Source organism: Schistocerca nitens, chromosome 5 (assembly GCF_023898315.1).
Source record: "Schistocerca nitens isolate TAMUIC-IGC-003100 chromosome 5, iqSchNite1.1, whole genome shotgun sequence".
In the NCBI taxonomy this organism is placed as follows: domain Eukaryota; kingdom Metazoa; phylum Arthropoda; class Insecta; order Orthoptera; family Acrididae; genus Schistocerca; species Schistocerca nitens.
The window spans coordinates 179,475,138-179,499,752 of NC_064618.1; the positions used below are offsets into that span (position 1 = coordinate 179,475,138).

General features: G+C 43.7%; 1 protein-coding gene across 1 annotated transcript in view; it reads right to left on the reverse strand.

The window, feature by feature from the left end:
• The window catches only part of LOC126259569 (uncharacterized), a 72,918-nt gene extending 51,266 nt beyond the window's left edge, over positions 1-21,652 (reverse strand). Inside the window, exon 1 of the mRNA XM_049956476.1 lies at positions 21,453-21,652. Within this exon, the coding sequence (XP_049812433.1) occupies positions 21,453-21,479 (27 nt within the window). The 5' untranslated portion in view covers positions 21,480-21,652. The remainder of the gene's footprint in view (positions 1-21,452) is intronic.
• Positions 21,653-24,615: the final 2,963 nt, after the last annotated feature.

Genomic DNA, 24,615 nt, shown 5'->3' on the forward strand with positions numbered 1-24,615 from the left:
TGTGCAAGGCCCTATATCCCGATCAATTAAAGCTTGCAACAAACTATACAAAAACTGCTATCTGCTGGACGTTTGGCGGCTAGTGTTCTGGCTGATGAAGTTCCTCATGTTGGACGCACCACTATTCACAAGATTGTCACGGAAAGGAGCAGTGCCGCAGATTGTATGCAAAATGGAACAGAAACACATGCGTTTGTACATTTTTGTCTGAATGTCTATACCTACATCTACGTCTATATAGATTTTCCGCAAGCCACCCTGCATCACTACGTGTCACTTGCTTTCCTGCTCCACTCGCAAATAGAGCGAGGGGAAAATCACTGTCTAAATCCGTTCGTATGAGCCCTAATTTCACATATCTTATCTTCGTGGTTCTTACGCGCAATGTAAGTTGGCGACAGTACAATCGGTCGGTAGTCAGCTTCAAATTTCGGTTATCTAAATTTTCCAATAGTGTTGTAAGTAGGCTGTTTAGGTTTTTATGTTGGTAACGCCACGTAGCGCTCTGTATGAAAATTACTGACTGTGCTGTGTGCAGTCTGTGGCTGGTTGGAATTGTTGGAATATTCGCTATTGTAGTGTTGGCCAATTGGATGTGAAAAGCGCGTAGCGTTGTGCTGTTGGAGGTGAGCCGCCAGCAGTGGTGGATGTGGAGAGAGAGATGCCAGAGTTTTGAGAGGTTACTATACGCGGACAATTTGGACGTGTGTCCGCCAGAAAAAGGAAATTTGTAAAGATGGTCTTTTGAACATTATTAAGGTAAATACATCATTGGTCCTCTATCAAAATGTTTCATTTGCTAACTATGCCTATCAGTAGTTAGTGCCTTCAGTAGTTAGAATCTTTTATTCAGCTGGCAGTATTGGCGCTCGCTGTGTTGCAGTAGCTCGAGCAATGAAGTTTTTTGTGAGGTAAGTGATTCATGAAAGGCATAGGTTATTGTTAGTCAGGGCCATTCTTTTGTAGAGATGATTGAAAGTCAGATTGCGTTGCGCTAAAAAATATTGTGTGTAGGTTTAGTGATGATCAGAATAAGTGAAGAGAAAACTGTTTGAGTACGTTGAGTTTTGCTCAGCTGTCGTTGTACAAATAACGTGGAAGTTTACTAGCACAGTCAATTATAATTTTTCTAATGGAACGCTACAGTGTGTCTTGGAAAGGATGTCACCGTTCCTCCAGGGATTCCCATTTCAGTTCCCGAAGAATTTCTGTAACACTTACGTGTTGTTTGAACCTACCGGTAACAAATCAAGCAGCCTGAATTGCTTCCATGTCTTTCTTCAATCCGTCCTGGTACAGATCCCAAACGCTCGAGCAGTACTCAAGAACATGTTGCACCAGCATCCTATATGCGATCTCCTTTACAGGTGAACCACTCTATCCTAAAATTCTCCTAATAAACTGAAGTCGACGATTCAGCTTCTTACACACTCGTTCCATCTCATATTGCTTTGCAGCGTTACACCCAGATGTTTAAACGAATTGGCTGTGTCAAGCAGGACACTCGTAATATTGTATCCGAGCGCTATAGGTTTGATCTTCCTACTCATCCGCATTAACTTACATTTTTCCACACTTGGGGTTAGCTGCCATTCGTCACACCAACTAGAAATTTTGTCTAAGTCGTCTCGTAACATCCTACAGTCACCCAACTTCGATACCTTACCATATACCACAGCATCATCAGCAAACATCCACAGATTGCTGCCCACTCTATCCTCCAAATCATTAATGTATATAGGAAATAACAGAGGTCGTACCACATATCCCTGGGGCACTCCTGACGTTACCCTTGTCTTCGATGAACACTCGCCGTCGACGACGACATGCTATGTTCTAATATTTGAGGTCTTCGAGCCACTCACGTGTCTGTGAACTTATTCCATATACTCGCACCTTCGTTAACAGCTTACAATGGGGCACCGTGACAAATACTTTCCGGAGATATAGAAATATGGAATCTGAATGTTGCCGTTCACCCATAGTTCCCAATAATGTGAGAAAAGGAAAACTCAGTTTCGCACCAGCGACGCTTTCTGAGATCATGCTCATTCATGAACTAAATTTTCTCAGTCTCAAGCAAGTTTATTATTTTCGATTTAAGAATGTATTCAAGGATTCTGCAGCAAACAGAAGTTATGGATATTGATCTGTAATTCTGCGGGTCCGTTCTTTCACCCTTCTTATATAGTGGAATCACCTGTGCTTTTTTCCAGCCACTTGGGCCTTTGTGCTGTGTGAGAGATTCGATAATAAAAATACATATTCCTTATACAAAGGATTTTAAGGCAACATTAGTTCCCTACAAACCTACCTCATCTGTGTTCTGTTCACTTCTAATTACTTCTTGTACTATTGTAATCCTTTCTTCAATTCCTCTGCACGGGGCCGGCCGGTGTGGCCGTGCGGTTAAAGGCGCTTCAGTCTGGAACCGCGTGACCGCTCCGGTCGCAGGTTCGAATCCTGGCTCGGGCATGGATGTGTGTGATGTCCTTAGGTTAGTTAGGTTTAAGTAGTTCTAAGTTCTAGGGGACTGATGACCACAGATGTTAAGTCCCATAGTGCTCAGAGCCTCTGCACGGGAAGTTCTATGCCTTCAACCAGTTATCGACGAAGAAAAGGTAGGTAAGAGGCCAACGGTAAAATCGAATAGGTATTCCATCTGGACTTGGTAATTTATTTGCTTTCAAATCTTTTTGTTGTTTTTCTATGCCAGGTGAGCTTATTACAATGCCGTTCGTACGAGAGTCTGCCCAATGGTCAAGTGACGGTGTGTTTGTACGATTCTCCTTTGCGAACGATTTCTTAAACGTGAAATTTAAAACTTCAGCTTTCGTTTTTCTTTCTTTAACTACCACACCAGATTGGTCAACGAGGGACTGAATGGAAGCCTGGGACCTGCTTTAGCGATTTTACGTAAGTCCAGAATTTTCTCGGGTTCTCTGCCAAATCTTTTGCTAAGGTGTGACTGTGATAGTTGCTGTATGTTTCGCGCATATATCTTTTCACAGAAGTACGAATCTCTACTAAGCTTCGCTTGCTGTCATTTGTGCGTTCTCTGTATCAATGATACGATTGAGCGGTTGCGTAGGATACATTTTTCGCCACCCATACTACTGTCTCTACCTCGAACTCAGGGGTTATTACCTTTCATATGATCCTGGCAGGGTCGCCATATGAAACGTCCCCTTAGAAAAAAAGTACGTGACTGTGCTTAAACTGACACACAATATTTTTTAGCGCAACGCAATCTGACAATCCCTACAAAAGAATGGCCCTGACTAACATTAACCTATACCTTTCACAAATCACTTACCTCACAAAAATCTTCGTTACTCGAACTACAGCAAATACAGCGAGCGCCACTATTGCCAGCTAAATAAAAGATTCAAACTACGGAAGGCACTAACTACTGATAGGCATAGTTAGCAAATGAAAGATTTTAATAGAGGACAAACAATGTATTTACCCTAATAGTGTTGAAAAATCGTAATATACATAGCAGTTCATGACATCCAGTCTTACAAATTTCAAAACTCCGCCATTTCTCTCCCCACATCCACCACTGCTGGCGGCTCACCTCCAACTGCGCAGCGCTACGCGCTCTTCACATCCAGCTGCCCAACACTACAATGGCCAACAACAACGCAAACCAGCCACAGACTGCACACAGCACAGCCAGTGATTTTCATACAGAGCGCTACGTGGCGTTACCAATAAACAAACCTACACAGCCTACTTACACATGATTCAGCAAAGCAATAAACTAAATCGATTCCTGAAGGCCGCCCTATACGTCGCCAAATACAAAGTAAAGTTTAGAGAACAGTTCTGAGAGTTTCCCGATTAATACTGGGATGAGTCAAGGAGGGAATATTATTTATGGATCTTAATCAGCAAACATTGGTTCAAATGGCTCTGAGCACTATGGGACTCAACTGCTGAGGTCATTAGTCCCCTAGAACTTAGAACTAGTTAAACCTAACTAACCTAAGGACATCACAAACATCCATGCCCGAGGCAGGATTCGAACCTGCGACCGTAGCGGTCTTGCGCTTCCAGACTGCAGCGCCTTTAACCGCACGGCCACTTCGGCCGGCGCAGGGCAGCAAACATTGGATTAAGGATGGGGATCAACTCAGACAACTCAAGGATCCACGCCTGGCGTTTTCTAACTTTTTCAACTGACGTGACATTACTATCAAACCATATTCAAGAGGCTTTTATTCAACTCCAAGAGCTCCATTTAACAGTAGAGATAACAAGTATCTTGATAATCGTAGGAAAGACCGATATACTTACAAAATTAACGATACCCCTAAAACGGTGAAAGCCACCGTTAGCAAGCAATTCAAGAGAGTCAAAATCGTAAGGTAACTGGCACAGTCGATATCGAATGAACTCAATGTAACTGTGGCTCTTGAGCAAAGGAGAATCAGTCTAAATAGTACTACGGTTTCAGAAAAATGTGCGCCTCGAAACATTTATCGCTGAGCATCAAACTAAGACCTTGTAGCACAGTATGCAGCAGAGTGCCTACCTGTAAGCGGGACAACAACAATAAGGATCCTGGAATTACAAGAAAGGGAATCGCTTCGAAAGATGATGGGACCAGCATGCTACCAGATGGGAGACGACGGTACAAACCTAATCGTCAACTCCACCACCACCAAGAAAAGCTCACCGATGCCATCAGAAGAAGACGACTACCTTTCTGTGGTCACATGTGCAGAATGGAGACAAATAAACTGTCATGTAACATCTTCATAGTAGGCAACAACGGTAAAGCAACTGGATCCGTGTGAATGAAGTAAAAGGCCTTGCAGAACTTCATATTAGGTAAGACTTAGTAGCTAACAGGTGTGACTGCCATTCAGTAATTGAAACCGGATCCTACATAACATCCCTTACACAAGCTAACAGCAATGAGACATACAAATGGTCCCAGGAACGCTAATTGAAGTTCAACACGAAAACGAAAGAATACTGGGCTAACAGAAAAGGTCAAGGTAGTACTAAAAAAACAGCCACTAAACTTCAACAGAAGCACCAGAAGCGTCAGGTGACAACAGCAAAAACACAAGCAGAGTGGTCCAAAAGTGGCCCATACGAGTTACAAAAGCGGTGGTTTGAAATAGATGGAATTCCTGTCCAGTTGTAGCTCAAATATTGGTTTTTCTGCTCGTATGAAGGAATTCTTGCACAGCCCACGGCAGAGTTGGTAGTGTCTGGTGAAGGACATAGTGACGTAATATGTTGGAAGTTGAAATAAAGCTGTCTTTGATGACAAGTGCGATGTGTGGCAGACGGAGAAGCGGAAAACACGCGAGTGGAGGATGGGCGCTGTCCATGAACTGCGGAATGCGCGCCGACAAGAAGAAGCCACTGGCTGAAGGACGGTTGTGACATCACGAGCGACGTAACGGCGGCTGCTTTCTACAGCACCTCCGCACACTGCCGTCGCGAGCGATCGCCGCCTCGGCACTCCAATCCATTGCTGGCGACGAGCGAGGGTTTTTTTCTGCAAAGAGTTCTTAAGGGTGCTTCCCGCGCGAGTTCAGTCAGTTTTCGCCTATAATCTTAGTACAATGAGACATCAGAAGTAGTAGAAATTTGAATAAGAAGGGCAACGTACACGCCCTGCTCTCCCTCTCCATCTCGGACCATAACAGAGTGGCGGATGTCGCCTACAACAGCGTAAGTCATATAGATTCAACAGTCAATCTTGAATTTTTAAGCCCAATTAGAAGGGCCCATGACTCAGAACTTTACAAAATGGCTCTGAGCACTATGGCACTTAACGTCTGAGGTCATCAGTCCCCTAGAACTTAGAACTACTTAAACCTAACTAACCTAAGGACATCACTCACATCCATGCCCGAGGCAGGATTCGAACCTGCGACCGTAGCGGTCACACCGTTCCAGACTGAAGCGCCTAGAACCGCTCGGCTACACCGGCCGGCAAAACTTTACATTTCAAGTGCGTTTGTATGAACTAGGCCATTATTTCATAGTGATGTGGAACTTCGCTTGGATGCCATTAAGTATCTCCGGTCGGACGACTTGTCTAGTGTAGCGTTAATTATAGCAGAGTGTGCAGAATATTAATGCCTCAGAAATAACGTGAAAACTTTTAAAGCTTCTTAAATACAGCAAATGTTATTAACATTCTTTATCTTTATTCTTCATGTCTACATATTCGCAACCCTTCGCAGGTAGAAGGCTCAGTATTGTAGCGTATAACATGACGGTATGTAACGTAACATTTTCGGTGCCTGAAGAGGCGTATTCTAGTCGTGTTTCAAATTCGAAGAGTTCGTCCACTCATGGAGCGCTTTCTCTTTCATCATGACAGTGCCAGACTACATACAAACTTTACATCTGCTACAATCCGATACTTTGGCTTCACCGTGATCGATCATACTCCATACAGTCATGATTTGGTCCCAATCCCTTTTTGTCCGTTTACAAAACTTAATGAACACCTTCGAGCACTTCGCTATGATACTGATGAAGCGGTGCAACCGTAGGTGAGAGTGTGACCCCGTGAAAAGTCAAACATTCTGCCGTGACGGTATTAAGAAAACTGTCCCTCTTTGGGAGAAATATGTTGAGAAATAAATATATACACGTGAAGAATGTAGAATGTTAATATAGGAACGGAAAACGAGTTCAAGGCGTGAACTGAAGTTTGTGTTCTGGAGGGCGTTAGACTAGCATAGTCCCTGCAGGTAAATTAGCTGTACTGGTGCAGTGTTGTAATGGCTAGTACGCCTGCCTAATAAGCTAGGAATCACAGTTTCAAATCCCAGTCGTGGCACAAATCTTATTTCATTTATTGAACGTCTATCATTATCATATTGAAGTCTGCTTGATTTAAAAAGCTTTAAAAGTTTTCTCATAAAAATTGGAGGCCTCACACCGTCATAAATTACACACACAAACGTACCTTGTGCGTTAGTCTATCTACTAGTAAAAACCATACCAAAACCGTTACAGCGGCACCTGAGATTAACCTTCATGTATAAACACAAAAAAATTCGGCAGGGAACTTTAATTCATCATAATTCAGCCAATTTCCACGAACTATTTATGAAATGAATGCACAAACCTTCTTTGTGAATCAGTTTATCAAGTAGTGAAACCTGTATCAAAATTCTTGCAGTAATTCCAGAAGTTAACCTTCACATACAGACAGAAAAATGGAACATGACACTTTAGTTCATCATTGCTCAAGCAATTTCCAAGATATATTCTTAAAGTGTTTACAAAGATCTTCCTTTTCAATCAGCCTGCCTATTAGTGGATTCCATATCAACAACCATACACCAGTTTCTGAGAGTAGCCTCCTCATACAGATGAAAAGCGCGGCAGGGGCATTTTAACTTTTATAATCGTTGCGGTTCTCACCTATCCTCTGGGCTCTCACTATTATTGGGATAAAGCGGTTTGTCGACCAGTTGGCCTTTACGAACTCAGGCAGATCATGAACAACTTATCGATCTAAGAGATCCCACACGAATATGAGGCCTGTGTAATTATCACCGTGATATTTACTATCTCAGTTATCCAGCCCTGAAATGATAACTTGTCTGACTGCTCAAAAACTGTCAAGAGCGAACTTAAGTATCACAGATCTTTGTAAAATCGCAACTTTCTAAGGGAAACTCACTTGCACACGCTAAATGAACTGCCATTTGCAAAAATATACCATCAGCCCGCTAATACATAACTAACTACCGTAAATCTAATTTTCCATTTCAATTAAATGAAGTGTCGTGTGGCGAGGGCTTCCCGGCTGTTAGACCTGATCGCTTACTGCGATTCTTTTGAGGTGACGTCGCGTCGATGAAACTGAAATGGTGGTGACGAAGACGACACAATCACCCTGTACCTGAAAGGAGAAAATCTCCAATCCAGCCGGGAATCGAACCGCCCCCCCCCCCCCCCCCCCCCGACATGGCAAGCCGGCGCGCTGTCCACTCAGCTATGGTGGCGGACATTCCACCTCAATCATATGGCATCACAATATTTCAGCAGATAAAACCATCAAGACTGAAACTACAGAAACCACTTACAGTAGAAATTAAAATCTACACCATTGTATTTTCCTCATAAAATACAGTCATGCTTCTCTTGGAATCTCTAACTAATATTTATCATTAGTCTTAACATTCAAAATTAACACTATATATAGCTTGGCGCGAAATATATCATTATCACGTCACGTACAGATTGGAACAGATCAGAACATGTTTAACATTTTTCATAATTTATTTCTGAGCACGCGGTTTCTTTGGCAGTTACCTTACTCTCGCCCAGCTGTCTGCTTCCCGCTACTATCGACCAGGTACTCACTCCATCGACCGTTCACCAGCAGTGGAGCCCCGTAACTACACTATGCGATCAAAAGTATCCGGACTCCTGGCTGAAAATAACTTAAAAGTTCGTGGCGCCCTCCATCGGTAATGATGGAATTCAATATGGTGTTGGCCCACCCTTAGCCTCGATTGCAGCTTCCACTCTCGCAGTCATACGTTCAATCAGGTGCTGGGAGGTTTCTTAGGGAATGGCAGCCCATTCTCCACGGAGTGCTGCACTGAGGAGAGGTATCGATGTCGGTCGGTGAGGCCTGGCACGAAGTCGGTGTTCTAAAACATCCCAAAGGTGTTCTATAGGATTCAGGTTAGGACTCTGTGCAGACCAGTCCATTACAGGGATGTTACTGCCGTGTAACCAATCCGCCACAAGCCGTGCGTTATGAACAGGTGCTCGATCTTGTTGAAAGATGCAATCGCCATCCTCGAATCTCTCTTCAACAGTGAGAAGCAAGAAGGTGGTTAAAACAGCAATGTAGGCCTCTGCTGTGATAGTAACATGCAAAACAACAGGTGGTGCAAGCCCCTTCCATGAAAGACATGACCACACCATAACACCACCGCCTCCGAAATTTCCTGTTGGCACTGTACACTCTGGCAGATGACGTTCACCGGACATTCGCCATACTCACACACTGCCATCGGATCGCTACATTGTGAACCGTGATTGTCACTTCACACTACGTTTTACAACTGTGCAATCGTCCAATGTTTACGCGCGATGTGTGGCTTATGAGCAGCCGTTCGACCTTGAAATTCAGGTTTTCTCATCCCCACGCTTAACTGTCATAGTACCTGCAGTTGATCCTGATGCAGTTTCGAATCCTTGTGTGATGATCTGGATAGATGTCTGCCTATTACACATTACGACGCTCTTCAACTGTCAGCGGTCCCTGTCAGTCAACAGACAAGGGCGGCCTGTACGCTTTTGTGCTGCACGTGTCCCTTCACGTTTCCAGTTCACTGTCACATCGGAAACAGTGGACCTAGCGATTTTCAGGAGCGTGGAAATCTCGCGTACAGACGTATGACACAAGTGACACTCAATCACCTGACCACTTTCGAAGTCCGTGAGTTGCGCGCCATTCGGCTCTCTCACGATGTCTAATGACTGCTGAGGTCACTGATATGGAGTACCTGTCAGTAGGTGGCAGCACAATGCACCTAATATGAAAAACGTATGTGTTTGGGGGTGTCCGGATACTTTTGAGCAGATTGTGTTTTTTCAGTTTCTATTACAAGAGGTTGGTACATGAGCCGCATCACATTAGTCAGAAGGCTGATGACTCAAAGAACAAAAAAAAGTATTAACAATTTTTCCGTACTGTGATTTCCCTTCTCAGTTGTCTAACTTCTCATTCTGACATTCCTACAAAATGCAATCTCTACGTATAATAATTGAAGACGGCTGACATATGCGACCCGTCACGATATATAGCGACTTCTAACCGCAAATTCGCAAATATTGTTTATCGATGATAAATTAATGTTCCCCGCCACATTTCCCTCTCTGTATGTTCAGGCTAACCTCAGTAACTACTGCAGAAATTTTGATACAGTTTTCGCTCATCGGTAGACTGATCCACGAAAAAGCTTTTTTGTATATTATTTATTTATTTACTTCACCCGATCTGATTAGGGCCATCAGGTTCGATGTTAGATCTCTTACATCGGACCAGTAATACACAATTTACTACCGCTACGCCAGGTAAGCCACCCAGCCGTAGATACTTTAGGCTACTGTAAGCAGCCGGTACAGGTCGCTAGTATACATACACTGAGTGGACCAGACTGTATCCGCCAACTTCAGGCAACAGAAATATGGTGATTGCAAGTAGTAACATAATTCAGTTATGGGACCTAATTACATGCATTAGCAATAATATACTGGTGTGCAAAGCGCGACGACGAAAGTAACTTCCGTATCATGCATCACTGCCAAGTACAATATCTCTATGAAAGTGGCACCATACATAGAAATAGCTTCTACAGTATACCACAGAAGGTAACTTAAAGAAATAAGCAATGACACTAACAGAAATGGCTCTTTTATTCAAAGACAATAATTACACTGAAGTCAGAGTGATTTAGGACGGTTTCCTGGACATTCAAAGGACGTGTGATCATCATCAGGCGTGACACTGCATGCTCTGGAACATGCTGGCCGCAAGGTTGACACGGAGTTCTTGTGGAAGGGCATCCCATTCTTCCACTAGCGTGCGTGGTAACTGCTGAATCGTCGTGGTGCATCTGGTAATACGTCTCCCCAACGCATGTACGACGGTACTCAAGTTGGCGGAATGGGCGGACCAGACCGTTCGCCGAATACCCTATCACTCCAAGAGCTTCTCTACCTGCGCCGTTCGATGCGGTAGCACCTTTTCATCCATATAAGTGAAGTCAGAGTCGACTGCAACCCACAAAAGACGCACTAGCGGAAGGAGTACAGTGACACTGTTACTTTAATGAGAGTAATGTGTTCAAATGTTTGGAAACCAGTACTTCCATGCATTATGCATGTCAACACCACACACACTGCTGGAGGTATCTTTATAAGGTAAGAGATGGGAACACGTTATGCGTCCAGGAACATTGCTGAACAATATCGCTTTGGTGGTCGAAGTATTATGGTGCAGGAATGGAAGGCCCCACCACAAGAACCCTTTAACCAACTTTGTGGCCATTGTGGGAGCACGTTGCAGAACATGCTTTGCCGTACGTGTTGATCACACAATCTATTGAAAGCCATGTCCCGCCTTTTGTAATGTCCAGTGAACCATCATAATTAGGAATGGCTTTGGTGGAATTATTGTGTCGCTTCCGTTGGTATGAGTGCGTATTTGTTTCACTTATCTCCTACACTATCCTATACTATATTATATTATACTATACTATACTAATCTAGATTATTCTGTACTATACTGTAGCATTTCTTTCTCGACGAAGATTAAATGAAGTTTAATATTTAGCAGTGACACATCACGGTGAAAGTGTTTTCATCCTCAACTTTTGCACACCGGTGTACGTATTGTCATACCTGCCTACATCTTGAAAATAGCGTTCCCCGAGTTCCACACGTTTGCCTGGATGCTCTGCTGAACGTGTCACAGAAAAGCTTCCATAAGACGCCTTGGTATATCCTACGGAATGGTGCTCATGTCACAGGTATGGCTGACTTAAATTTCTCAGTTGTCTCCAAACGATTAACAAAGACCTCTTTGTCACATAATCCCAGAGGAAGTAACCAGGAGCTGTTACCTCTGATGAACTGGATGTACACGTCGCATCGGCAAAGTGGGATTTCACAGTTTCTGGAAATGTTAGTCCGAGTATAACCGTGCCTTGGCCTGATGTGTGAGCCGCTGCGCCATCCAGCTGAAAGAAATGTTATTCAGCTAACCTCTGCAGCATTTTGCAGTAGGGGTCAGGTCTCCAACTAAAAAAAATAGGAATAAGTAATCCCACAGATATCAATTTCACAACACACAAAACCTTTTGGACTCGTTTGCGGCTTTTCATGTTAATGTCGTCGATATGCCGGAGATCAGTACCTTGTTAACATACCGAATCATGAATAAGTTTCATTCATCGGGCATCAGCCGTTGTTGAAGAAAACGTAATCTTCGATTCACTAGAAGAATACTCGTGCAGTTGGCGAGTCTGTTTCGTCTACCGATGTCACTCAACTCCCGAACCACCTGCAGTTCATTTGGATGACACTTCAAATCATCGAGCAAGCGGCCGGAGACACGTCGAAATAGTTGTAATGTTCGAACATGTCACCATACTGAACGTTTGGGACTGTGTTCAGACTCTCGCTTTCGAACAGTTCTTTCCTGACTCGGTGACTGCAGGTTCTAAACACTACGAGTGACCTTCCGCTGCGAATGCTTTGCCCCTTGGGTGCAGCCAAATGGCGATCATTACTGTTCTGTCGTCATGCCCACAGAATCAGTTGTGATAAAGGATTCCACAGCCGCGTCTGTGAAAACTACCGCTCACGAGGAGAACACAGGAAGTGCAACAACACAATTTTCCCACAAACTTCGCTCAGTGGACGAGGGATCAAAATAAGCGGACACGTGTCTCGCTCTGCCCGTAGATATTCACCCGTTTCTGAAAAATCGACAGTCAAGGATTTCGAGGCGTTTTCCTGGACACTTTATGTCCCTTTCACCGCAGCCTGTCTGGAGATGAAACGCTGGCACAGTGCCTAGCTCGCGCCTTCTTAATCATGTGTCCCGTGTTCGAAACCCGATTCTTACTTTTATTTTCGTTTCTCATTTATATACCGATGTCTGGAGAAGATTATTACACGAATGTTTTCCAGTGTATATTAATATGATATTGTCCTTATTCGCCAACTAATTGTATGTCAGACGAATGAATTTAAAAAATGGAAAAATTATTTGAAGTTGTTTTTGGTGAAATTCCTGTAATGATCTTGATTCAAAATCAACTGCAAGCACCAGTTTTCGGAAAAGTGACCCGCTATCCATCGGGTGCTGCGAAATTACTGCCAACGTGCGAAATCTTCGCCATTGTGAACGACGTTTCTTTTTCAAGTGAGATTCATACGAAGAAATGTTATTGTGGCAAACCTGCCTATGAGCGATGCTCGTGGTGTTCGGAATGTTTGTACTATCGAGATCATCCAAGAAAACGTACCAAATCTTGCTGAAGAATAAACATATGAATAACAGAACAAGAGAATTAAAAAAAGGTTGTAAACCCTCAACACATTACACACATCAATAAAATGTATTAAATAGGTGATGCTTATTGTGAAATTCAGTTGTAATTTTACAATTAATATAACAGCGTTGAATCCCAAATCTGATAACAAACGATCGTGTAGTAACATGTGTAGATAAACAAAAACAATAATAAAAAATAGAATAAATAGAAATAATATTCGGGTTTGGAACACAAGGTGCAAAATTATGAAGCTATAACACTAACCACTGAGCTCCAATCTCGTCTGAGAATCCAGTGCGGTAAAAAGCACGTAAAGTACCTCCAAAATACCTCGAAAGCTTTGACTGTCGTTTTTTCACCAATACTTGAGTATCTACGGATGAGCCGAGACACGTGTTCGCTTATCTTGCCGCCCCTGTCGTTGAGGTGGCATATTAACTGGCTGATTCCCCGATATTCAGTGATGTACGCATGCGCATCATTCAACACGCATGTGGTCAGTGTTGTCAACTGCGATTGGTACATACAGTACTTTGGTGGCCTCTTTTTGTATGAATAGATACGATTACCGTATAAAGGCAATCGAAAATGAGATACCTGTCTCGAAATAGGTATTGGCTGATGAAATCTTCAACAAGTGGAAGTGGGCAGTACATTATTTCCTGTTGATAAAGGCAAGTGTTCTAGCAGAAGGAAAAAGGAGAAAAGAAGCTCCATTTCCCACGACGCATTCGAAGTCAGGTGAATTGCAGTATCAACTCAGATACTACGTTTTACTATGACTCTCCGGAATGGGGCGGTGCTCCGGAGAAACTAGACGGCCTGTTGAGGGCGGCCGACATTGAACTCAATTTCGGGCGTTACGGTCATGGCAAGGTTTCCCCCCCCCCCCACCCCCCGCCCACACCACCACTGGCGGGAGCAGCGCCCGAGCACCAAAGCACCGGCAATGCTCTCCGATCCGTCTTACTTTAACGGCCTCACAATTAGGCACGGTACAGTTTCCAGCAAAGCCACGTCATTGATGACGTAATTTATGTTGCGGGTTACGGTGTCTTCCGGTTGTTACGCAGCGACATAAAATTTAACGTTTTCCTCGAATTGCCCCTGCGGCGGGCCGTAATATCTTCCGCCACTGCGGGCCGTATTGGCTGCTACCAAAATTTCCAAAGAGCCCATAAAAGTTCACTTCCGTTTAAACATCCGAGCCGGCGCCATAGGCTGCGTAGCAGCGAGCAGGGCGGTGTTCAAGCCACACACGCGCTCGGCGTCCTCAACTGCTTCACTGAATAAGAAAGAGGGTGCGGCCCTATAAAGGGCTTATAGCAGGCGCGCTAGGGCGATTTCGAGTTGCTCTTTTGAAATAACTTGAATTTTATATTTTTTAACTGGAACTCTCCGCGACTGTAATTAAAGCAGTTGGTGCACAATGGGTTTTTACTTCGGTTCGTTTCTTGGAATTTGCATGTCACGTAAATGTTCTTAGCATTTTTATCGCTCCATTATGGCCAGAAATATCTGCAGGACGTGAACAGTAACAGATACGACCGTACTCACAGAAATACACACACACACACGCACACACACACACACACACACACACACACACACACACACACACAAAACTGTTGCACCATCGACCCCCTAACATTTCACAAACAGTTCAAAATACAGAAACTCGAAATTATAATACGCAGAAGAACAGCCGTTTTGGTGTCTAAACAGTGTATAGAACTTTTTGTGTGTAACTGGGGGAATTACACTTTTCAGTGCAACTATTACTATTTTAAACGCCATTGCGTAGCACATAAAAAGAAGAGATCTTTATTGTAGTTTTCTATTCAATCATTTCGGAAAAAAATCTTTCCATTTATCGCGTAAACACCAGATGAAATAACTGATCCTGACGTTTGGCGCCATCGTTTTCTTCTTAATCGGCACATTTCTGAGAGATATCCACTCCCTTAGAGGACCAGTTAGCGCGTCTGACTGTAATGCAACAGGCCCAGGTTCGATTCCTGACCTGGTCGGAGATTTTCTCCGCCCGGGGACTGGGTCTTGTGTAGTCCTCATCCTCATTTCGGATCGACACCCAAGTCGCCCGATGTGGCGTCAACGACAAATACACTTGCAACTTGTCAACCGAACTGTTGCCCGGCCATCAGTGCTGTACGATGATTTCGTTTGCCTTAAAACATAAAAAATAAATACCGCAAATTCTACAAGAAATGCTCCTATTTCTAAGCAGTCAAATAAGTTCATCGTTAGATATATATGAAAACATGGTTTCTTTATTATATATTGAGAAAAAGATACGACCATGAGACAGAAAGCAAAACAGGAGCCCTTGTCTCGATAACTTCAGCCATTCAGGAGAGACGACGAATATGCGTCTACATCATGTCAGTTTGCTCATGCCAAAACTAGAGAAATAAGTGAACAATCGCGTTGAATAACGGAAGAGATTATTTTCAGCGAAATGCGGGAGGATAGTACCTCAAGAAATTACCATGTTAATCAGTGGTAAAAGCTAAATTGTGCATCGTAAAGTACGCAGGCACTTGATATTTTAGAACGAGTACAAATGTTCGTTTGGAAAGGGTGAGGATGGTTAGTACCTAATTCTCCAGTTATTAAGAGACTGGTATAAAAAATTGAACTATACGGAACGAATTTCGTTTATTTTGAACCGACTGCGAATGTAGGAACGTATGACCTTTGACAATGTCAGCTTCCCCTGTTCGCCTGCTATCTACGTAACGAAATTTTATTACTCAGAATATTTTTATGTAAAATAATACCTCAAATCTTAATACGCATTTCATTTGTAGACGGTTGATGTGCCAAGCCCATGACTTAATAAATTGTTGATGTCTGTCCGAAAAGAAAAGGCGAAACTCTTATAGAAAGACGGACTACTACTATAACACGTTTAATTCAGTACAGATACTATTTTTCCTGGTTGCAAGTACGAGACTATGTCTGGCGTGTCACTAACATGTTAATCAAAAAGCTCCGTCAGGTTGTTACGTACATAAAAATTTCTCTCGCTGTTTTCACACCCAGACAGGATTAGCCGAGTAGTTTGCATACTTCAACTCGATTCTGTTCAATAGCGTAAGCTTTGGGAGGATTGCAGCTTCGGTGGCGTTGGTGTACATAAAAATATTATTTAATGTTGATAACCGAATACCCCGTTAAAGTCTCTTCGGGGACCAACTGATTCTCAAACTCAAATGCCAACAACTGTAGGAGCAATGCTGCTTCGTTGCAATCTATAAAAAAAAGTATGTAATACTGATAACCCAATGGGCTGTTAAAGTCTCTTCGGTAAACTATGAATTTATAAACTCAAAGGCCAATAAATTTACTCCTCAACGATAGGCCTATTTGTGGTTTACAATAAAATTCACAACTATAATAATAGGAGAGATAATATTCATAAAGAGTTTGCTTCCAAATCGGAGTTCTCGGGTGTCCAGCCGGGTCACATCGTAATTACTCCACAATTAATGGATTAATTATAACGTACCCGGCTGGACACCCGAGAATTCTACACGTTAGAGATACGCAAGGAAAACATTACATCGTGAACGCAAATTGCTGTTAACACCAACGTTTATATCAATTAGGTTTCAGCTCCTGTAGTGTACAGACGGCTTATAGCCATTTCTGAAAGCATTAGAGCTAAATTTTTAATATCAAATAGTAGCGTAATATAAGAGAAATAGCAAAGATTTATGGAAACTAGCTCTTTTATATCGAATGTACATATACGAGGAAGAGTAATCTAGAAGTAATTGTATTAATTGGCAATGTGTGTACTTATCACTGAACTCCACATAATGACCAGTGATTTGTGACGGTTAAATTAAGATAAACGGAACTGCTTCGGTGAATTATTGCTACCAATCGTAATACAATTTTTTTACGTTTCTATGACGCTTTAGTGTTGCCACAGTTCAAGGTGACTATGGTTTGTAGTCACTAGTGTTGGCAGTCTTCTCCGTTTCGTTGTTGAAAACTGGCAACAACGCTTCCAGTTGTGAAGTAATTTTAGTCCTGTCTCTCTGCAGTACGGCTATTACTGGTTTTAGTAAACCTCACATAAACAGCCTGCAGAAACTACATTTGCAAGTTACTCCCTCTTGAAGGCTCACCTTTGTGATACATGGTACATCGTAATGTGTGAGAGAACGGATAAATTAATAAATTATAAGTGAGTACTCAGAATGCCGTCAGAACCATTTAACTGCGATGTAAATATCTGTGAAGATATTAGCCATCCAATCATCAGCTTTCTTTTGTAGCACTAAATTTCAGAAGTTTCTATTCTATTCTATCCAAACTATTTATCGTCCATGTTTCGCTTTCATACATGGATACACGCCTTACAAATATTTACATAAAAGACTTCCTGACACTTAAATCTATACTCGATGTTAACAGATTTCTCTTCTTCAGAAACGCTGTTTTTGCGATTACTACTGCACATTTTATACCCTCGTACTTCGACCGTCATCGCGTACTTTGCTGCCCAAATAGCAAACGTCATCTACTACAAGTGTATCATTTCGTAATCTGGGTCCCTCAGCATCACCTTATTTAATTCGACTGAACTAAACTCCGTCAGGAGAGGCCAGGAAGGCCCAATGTTTCCGACCGGCCACCGTGTCATCCTCATCCCACAAGCGTGATTGGATGCGGATGTGGAGGGGCATGTGATCAGCACACCGTTCTCCCGACCGTAAGTCAGTTTACAAGGAGCCGCTACTTCTCAATCAATAGCTCTCAGCCATTGCCTCTCAATGGCTGAGTGCACCCCGAATCCCGACAGCCTCGGCAGACCGAATGGCCACCAAAGTTCTAGTACACCTTATCCGATTTAACCAACGCACGCCTCTCAAGTTCTCAGGGGACACGACTTCCCCGATAAACTTCGTTATAGTTCAGCCAAATTAAACGAAAAATTTGGAAATTATATTCACAAATCTTCGTCGAAAATCAATCTATCTGTTAATGAAAAGAGTATGAAAATCGCTGTAGTTCCTGAGATTGACCTTCAAATACACAAAGAAAAACTTGGCAGGTCTTTAGATATGCAGTGTTAGTATTTTGTGTTTTACAAACACATTGCTATGTCATACTACGTAGGCTTCTGCGGCTAGTATTCACGTCCTTGGTGATGCAGGTTTTATGGGCATTAGGCAGGTCCACAGTACGTTTCTCTGTCGAACGTTTCGTACCCCAATACTGGAGACGTCCTCAGACGGTATAAAGACTCAGATAGCAATATCAAATTTAAACAGGCTTAGCAAACCGCAAAGTTTATACGTATCCATGCCAAAATCGGTCCGTGATGGGAGAGTTGGTGCTTTTGGCTTATTTGCTTCTAAGACCCGCAATGTGTCGAACTTCAGTTCTCTTTCTTTTCTGTTTTGTTTGGATTTCTGGGAATTCCCTATACAACCTTGAATAGTGATGATGAAAACTGCAACAGAGATGCGTGTGCCCTAGTTGGAGGAAAGATGATGGACATTATAGAGAGTCTTATTCTGCATATTTTGTGGACATGACCTCTAACGGAGGCAAGAAAGAAATTAATTTCTCCAATAACGCACCGCCAAAACGGAAAAAATTCAAAAAAAAATTGCAGAAATTCAGTAATGTAACGTGGAGTTCTGACAGTGATATATCTGTCGGATGGAATAGGAAGAAGGGGAAGTGGTTCTGATATATCATGTACCCTAACCATATACTGGAAATGTAGAGATGTCCTCTCAATAATGTTTTCTGTACATCTCAGCAAACCACATATTCGGAGATACGAATTTGATAGTTTATTGGTCTCAGTACGTGATGTGATACTGTAAGAGGAGTTTTCGTTTCGTCTGGGAATCGGACGTGTCAAAACGTTCGCTTGGATCAGGTAACCACCAATTACGTTTCTCCGATTCTATGGTTTTATCAATATTCACTTGTAACGAGGACGTACAGACAGGCCATAAAGATGGTTCAAAATGGCTCTAAGCACTATGGGACTTAACATCTGAGGTCATCAGTCCCCTAGACTTAGAACTACTTAAACCTAAGAACATCACACACATCCATGCCCGAGGTAGGATTCGAACCTGCGACCGTAACAGCCGCGTGGTTCCGGACTGAAGCGCCTAGAAGGCCATAAAGACGACATTTCTACGTGGTTACTGCAGTATATGGTGGAGGATACGTAATATGTCAGGACCACTTCCCGGGCTGCTATTCCATTCAGTGTTACTGTAGGGACTTCGCCTTACAATACTGAATTCCTTTAACTTTTTGTCGTTCTCTCTATGAGTCGTTGGAGAAAGTAATGTGTTTATTGTCTGTCGTACGGGGTACGTTCAAAAAATGGTTCAAGTGGCTCTGAGCACTATGGGACTGAACTTCTGAGGTCATCAGTCCCCTAGAACTGAGAACTACTTAAACTTAACTAACCTAATGGCATCACACACATCCATGCCCGAGGCAGGATTCGAACCTGCGACCGTAGCGGTAGCGCGGCTCCAGATTGTAGCGCCTAGAACCGCTCGGCCACTCCGGCCAGCACGGGGTAGGTCTACAAAATATTTAGAATAAGACTCTCCGTAAATAACAGCGACTTTGCCGTGGTGTCTCTAACTGGAGATTTGTAAAAGACCTCTGTGGCAGTAGCGTGAAATGATGTGAGTGGTACTTAAATCACAATATCAGTGTCTGGAGGGTGAAATGAATCTCTCTGCTTAAGAATGCAACTTTGTCTCTTCGGATCCCACACGTTTGGTTAGATACCATAGAATACTTACATCTCCGTTTTTTACTCTAGTGCACGACACCAAATAAAATAAGAAACTTACTAAAAAGTTTATAATGGTTGGAAATACGTCTGGATTAAGTTGAAATAGCGAAGGAAACTAAAGAAAATAAATATTCTTAACACACACTCTCTGTGAACGACATTGGGGATCATACGCTGCGGTTACACTTCAGCTCATTTCACTCCTGGTCCTTCCAAACATAATTAATGGCCCTCAGTCCACCAAATACGTGGTAGAATGCTTCCCTTGGTAGACGCGTTTTTCGTATTCGGTATGGACTAGAACTTGCGTCTCTGGTTAGAATAGGGGACTACCTACCTTGAAACTGCAACCAGTCGCTTTCATTGTTTCTTTTAAAATAACTTTTTTTCTGTTTTTACGTAGATTTAACGCCACAGCATGACAATCTTTACGTGATAATAATAACCTCATGTTTTTCAGTGACCCAGCGCAAACCTTCCAGTTGGACGCTATTTCGGCGACTTGCTTGTCACTAATCTACTATAGTTATCCGATCTGGGAAAGGTGACCCAGAGTTTAACAAAGAATCCGAAACACGTGTCATTTCTGACGAACCATCCGATCGTTGAGAGGTGAAGGCTAGATTATAGGCAGACAAAGTGACCGTTTTCCGGCTTGTAGTGGCCGAGCGGTTCTAGGCGCTGAAGTCTGGAACCGCGCGACCGCTACGATCGCAGGTTCGAATCCTGCCGTGGGCATGGATGTGTGTGATGTCCTTAGGTTAGTTAGGTTTAAGTAGTTCTAAATTCTAGGGAACTGATGACCTCAGATGTCAAGTCCCATCGTGCTCAGAGCCATTTTGGACCGGCTTGTATTCGATTCAGCGATGTCTTAATTTCCAGCCACGCACTTCACCGCTAGATCATCAGGCCCTATACACCCTTAGATGGAACATAAATAAGAACTTTGAACCAAAAGCATCTGCTCACTTGGATCGTAGTGATGTCTTGTAATACCCAAAGTTGTAAGTTACACTCGCTAGACACTAGCGCGAAAATCACAGAACTTAGAAGCACTTGATTTAGCAACTTGTGTGCAAGCTTCCGATTCCTGTATCCACAGTTTGTGATGTGGCAGAAGTACATCGAAGGGAAAATAATATTTTTAATCAGTAGAAATCAACTGGTCACAGTTTTAATACTAATCACGCGCTATACACTTTTAACTTGTCACCTATGATCACTGTGAATCTTCAGTCAGAACACTGTGCTATGAGGCACTGTGGCGACACACTAGAATCTTTTTTCGGAAGGTGGTGGTTCAAATTCTGATGCGGCCATCCAGATTTACGTTTTCCGAGCTTCCTCTGAATCTTAAATCACACGTTCAGGAACGATTCATTTCAAAAGGACACGGAAGATATATTTCACCAAACGGACAGTAAACTCTCTGTCTTATGACCTCGTCGTCGAGGGATGTCAAACAGTAACCTTCCTTTCCCTTCTTTGATCAATAATCGAATTTTCCAATACACTTCCACAGACAGTCACAATGAAGTGGACACGAGCTGCCAACTCACCTGCAAGATACTCGTGGCCCGAGCCATCGCTGGCACTGCTGTAATACTGTCGGTCTTCTTCCGGCACTTCCTTGCTCAGCTGGGAGGCAGCGGAGAAGAACGCATTACGGCGAACACGCTGTCAACGGCTGCTGGTCTGCGTCCCGATGCCAGAGCGTTGTCCAGTCACACACTGTGGGCGCCCACACACTGTCCACCGACGCGACCACCTCGACACTGACACAGACTGGAGGTTGCTTATACCACCCGTGTACCTGGCCGGCACGGAGGTGGAAGGAGCAAAAATGTCTCGGCCGCGACGGCGTCTCCTTTATATAAACTGCCGCGACGCCAGGTGGGAAGAAGCGCCCGAGCTGGCGGAGGGGACCACCAGCACCAATGGGCGCCGACGGCGGCGCTGGAGAAAGTAGGCTACAGCAGCGGCGGCGGCGGCGGCTGGGACCCCCGCCCGAAGAAAGTACACGTCGAGGCGAGGAGCGGGCAGCATCCGCGCCGTACTCTCACCCTCGGCTCAGGAATGCCCGACTCTCCCAGTAGGACCGCGCATCCGGCTCTACGAGCCTCCATTTCTTCACAGCTCATCCTGATCGTCCAGGGCTGTGATGTCACCACGCCGTTACAAAACTCGAGCAGCCATCCGGGACAGCCCTCTCACTTGCTGACCGACTCTGAAAAAACTCAATAATAGTGACATCACTACGGCTGTGGAAAAGCGGAGCAGTCGCCCGTGACATCCCATTCACCGTTTAGCGTCTCCAAAAACATCGGAAGAACTGACTCCGGTATTGCTCACCTTTCGTTTCGAAGAGAGTCTGGTGCTCTGGGTCGCGCAAAAGCGTTGAGCAAGGTGGTGCAATGTTTAAGAAGTTAGATATGCATAAAACAAAATCAAACTTTTTTTACTGGGTGGGAATGGGGGGGTGGGGGTGGGGGGAGGGCGGGGGAGACGGGGAGGTGCATCCGTCCTATGAGTGCATACCGTTCTCCACAACTTTCTCTCTTGTGCCAAACACTTTATCTCAACTTTGTACTTACATCGTAAGCCCTCTATTATTTCTAGGATGTATTCGTACCGAGCGAGGTGGCGCAGTGGTTAGGACACCGGACTGGCATTCGGGAGAACGACGCGTCCGACCAACGTGATTTAGGTTTTCCGTGATTTACCAAAATCGCGTCAGGCAAGTGCCGGATGTTTCCTTTGAAAGACACGGGCGACTTCCTTCCCATCCTTCCCTAATCCGATCGGACCGACGACCTTGATGTTTGGTCCCCACCCCACGATCAAATGAACCGAACCAAACATGTATTCCAAACTCTGTCTTCCGCAGCAGTTTTTCCTCATTGTAGCCTGAAATGTGATAGTACTGTTACTATTGACACAGTATATAAATGAAGTAGTAGAAACTGTTTGCAAGTGATACTGTTGTTTATAAGAAAGTAGCAAAGCCAGGAGGTAGTATCGATTTGCAGAACGACCTGCAGAGAATTGATGAATGGTGAAGGCTCTGGCACTTGATCCTTAACGTAAATAAATGTCAATTAAAACAAAAAGGGATGAATAAAATTAGCTGCTAGTGATCATTAACTTATATCAATGGTGAAAGTTGGAAATTTGTTCAAATGGTTCAAATGGCTCTGAGCACTATGGGACTTAACATCTGAGGTTATCACTCCCCTAGACTTAGAACTACTTAAACCTGACTAACCTAAGGACATCACACACGTCCATGCCCGAGGCAGGATTCGAACCTGCGACTGTAGCGGTCGCGCGGTTCCGGACTGAAGCGCCTAGAACCGCTCGGCCACACCCGCCAGCTGGAAATTTGTGCCGGACCGGAATTCGAAACCGGATCACCTGTTTACTACGCAGATGCACTGACCTCTGCGCCATCCGGACACAAAGTTCATCGCAACTGCATCAACTACCCTAGCAAGTTTCCCGTCAGATATAAATTCTCAACTTATCCATATACTACTGATGTAGTGCCCCTTGCACATAATCCCCATTACTCGCGACAATTAGCCGATTCCCATATGAGTTCGATCGTGTTGTGCATCTTCACCGAAGTGATCAGTTGGTCCTCCTCACCTTAATTAAATATGTGTTCTCTCAGAGATGTCGGAAAGGACAGACACATTTTGATTCCGAAGACATTATTTACCGAGACACAGGGAAATGACTGAGATTAACTGCTAGTGGGTATTGATTTTAATCAATGAGGAAAGTTGTAAATTTGTGCTGGACCGGGTTTCGAACCAGGCAGGATCTCTACTAGGCAGATGTGCTGACCTTTGCACAGTTATTTCTCTGCGTCGTGATTCATAATGGATGCGGGATCAAAATATTTCTGTTCTTTCGGACATGTTCGAAAGAATAGGTACTTACTGTGCATACACAGGGAAAGAAGTCCACTACTGTACAACTACTCTATCACTGATAAATTACTGGAAACAGCATCCACCGCATAACATATAGGAGTAATTATCCAGGGCTACTTTAACTGGAGCCAACTGCCTTCCCGCAATGGTAAAACCAGTTCTCGTCAGATCACCGAAGTTAAGCGCTGCCGGGCTGGGTTTGAATTTGGATGGGTAATCATCCGGTCTGCCGAGCGCTGTTGGCAAGCTGGTTGCCCTCAGCCCTTGCGAGGCAAACTGAGGAGCTACTTGATTGAGAAGTAGCGGCTCCTGTCTCGGAAACTGACATACGGCAGGGAGAGCGGTGTGCTGACCACATGACCCTTCATCTCCGCATCCAGTGACGCCTGTGGGCTGAGGATGACACGGCAGCCTGTCGGTACCGTTGGGCCTTCCAAGGCCTATTCGGACGGAATTCAGTTTAGTTTAGTTTTTTCCGTTAAATGGAACGGCAATATAGAATAAACAGTACGAAAAGCAAATGCCGGAGTAATATTTGTAGGAAGAATCTTAAGGAAATGTAATTCATCCGTGAAATAAGTTATAACACTATGGTCCGCTACTGCTATACTATAACCTCGAAGTTGGAGGCAGTTTGCAAAACAGAATTATTTTGTTAGAGTAATTATGGTATAACGCATCAGAGCAGTGTTACCCCCTGAGAGGAATTTTATTATGTTGACCGTATTGTACCTAAGGAGGTGGCTTATCTGAAGTGAAAGTCCGAATTACGTAAATATTCGAA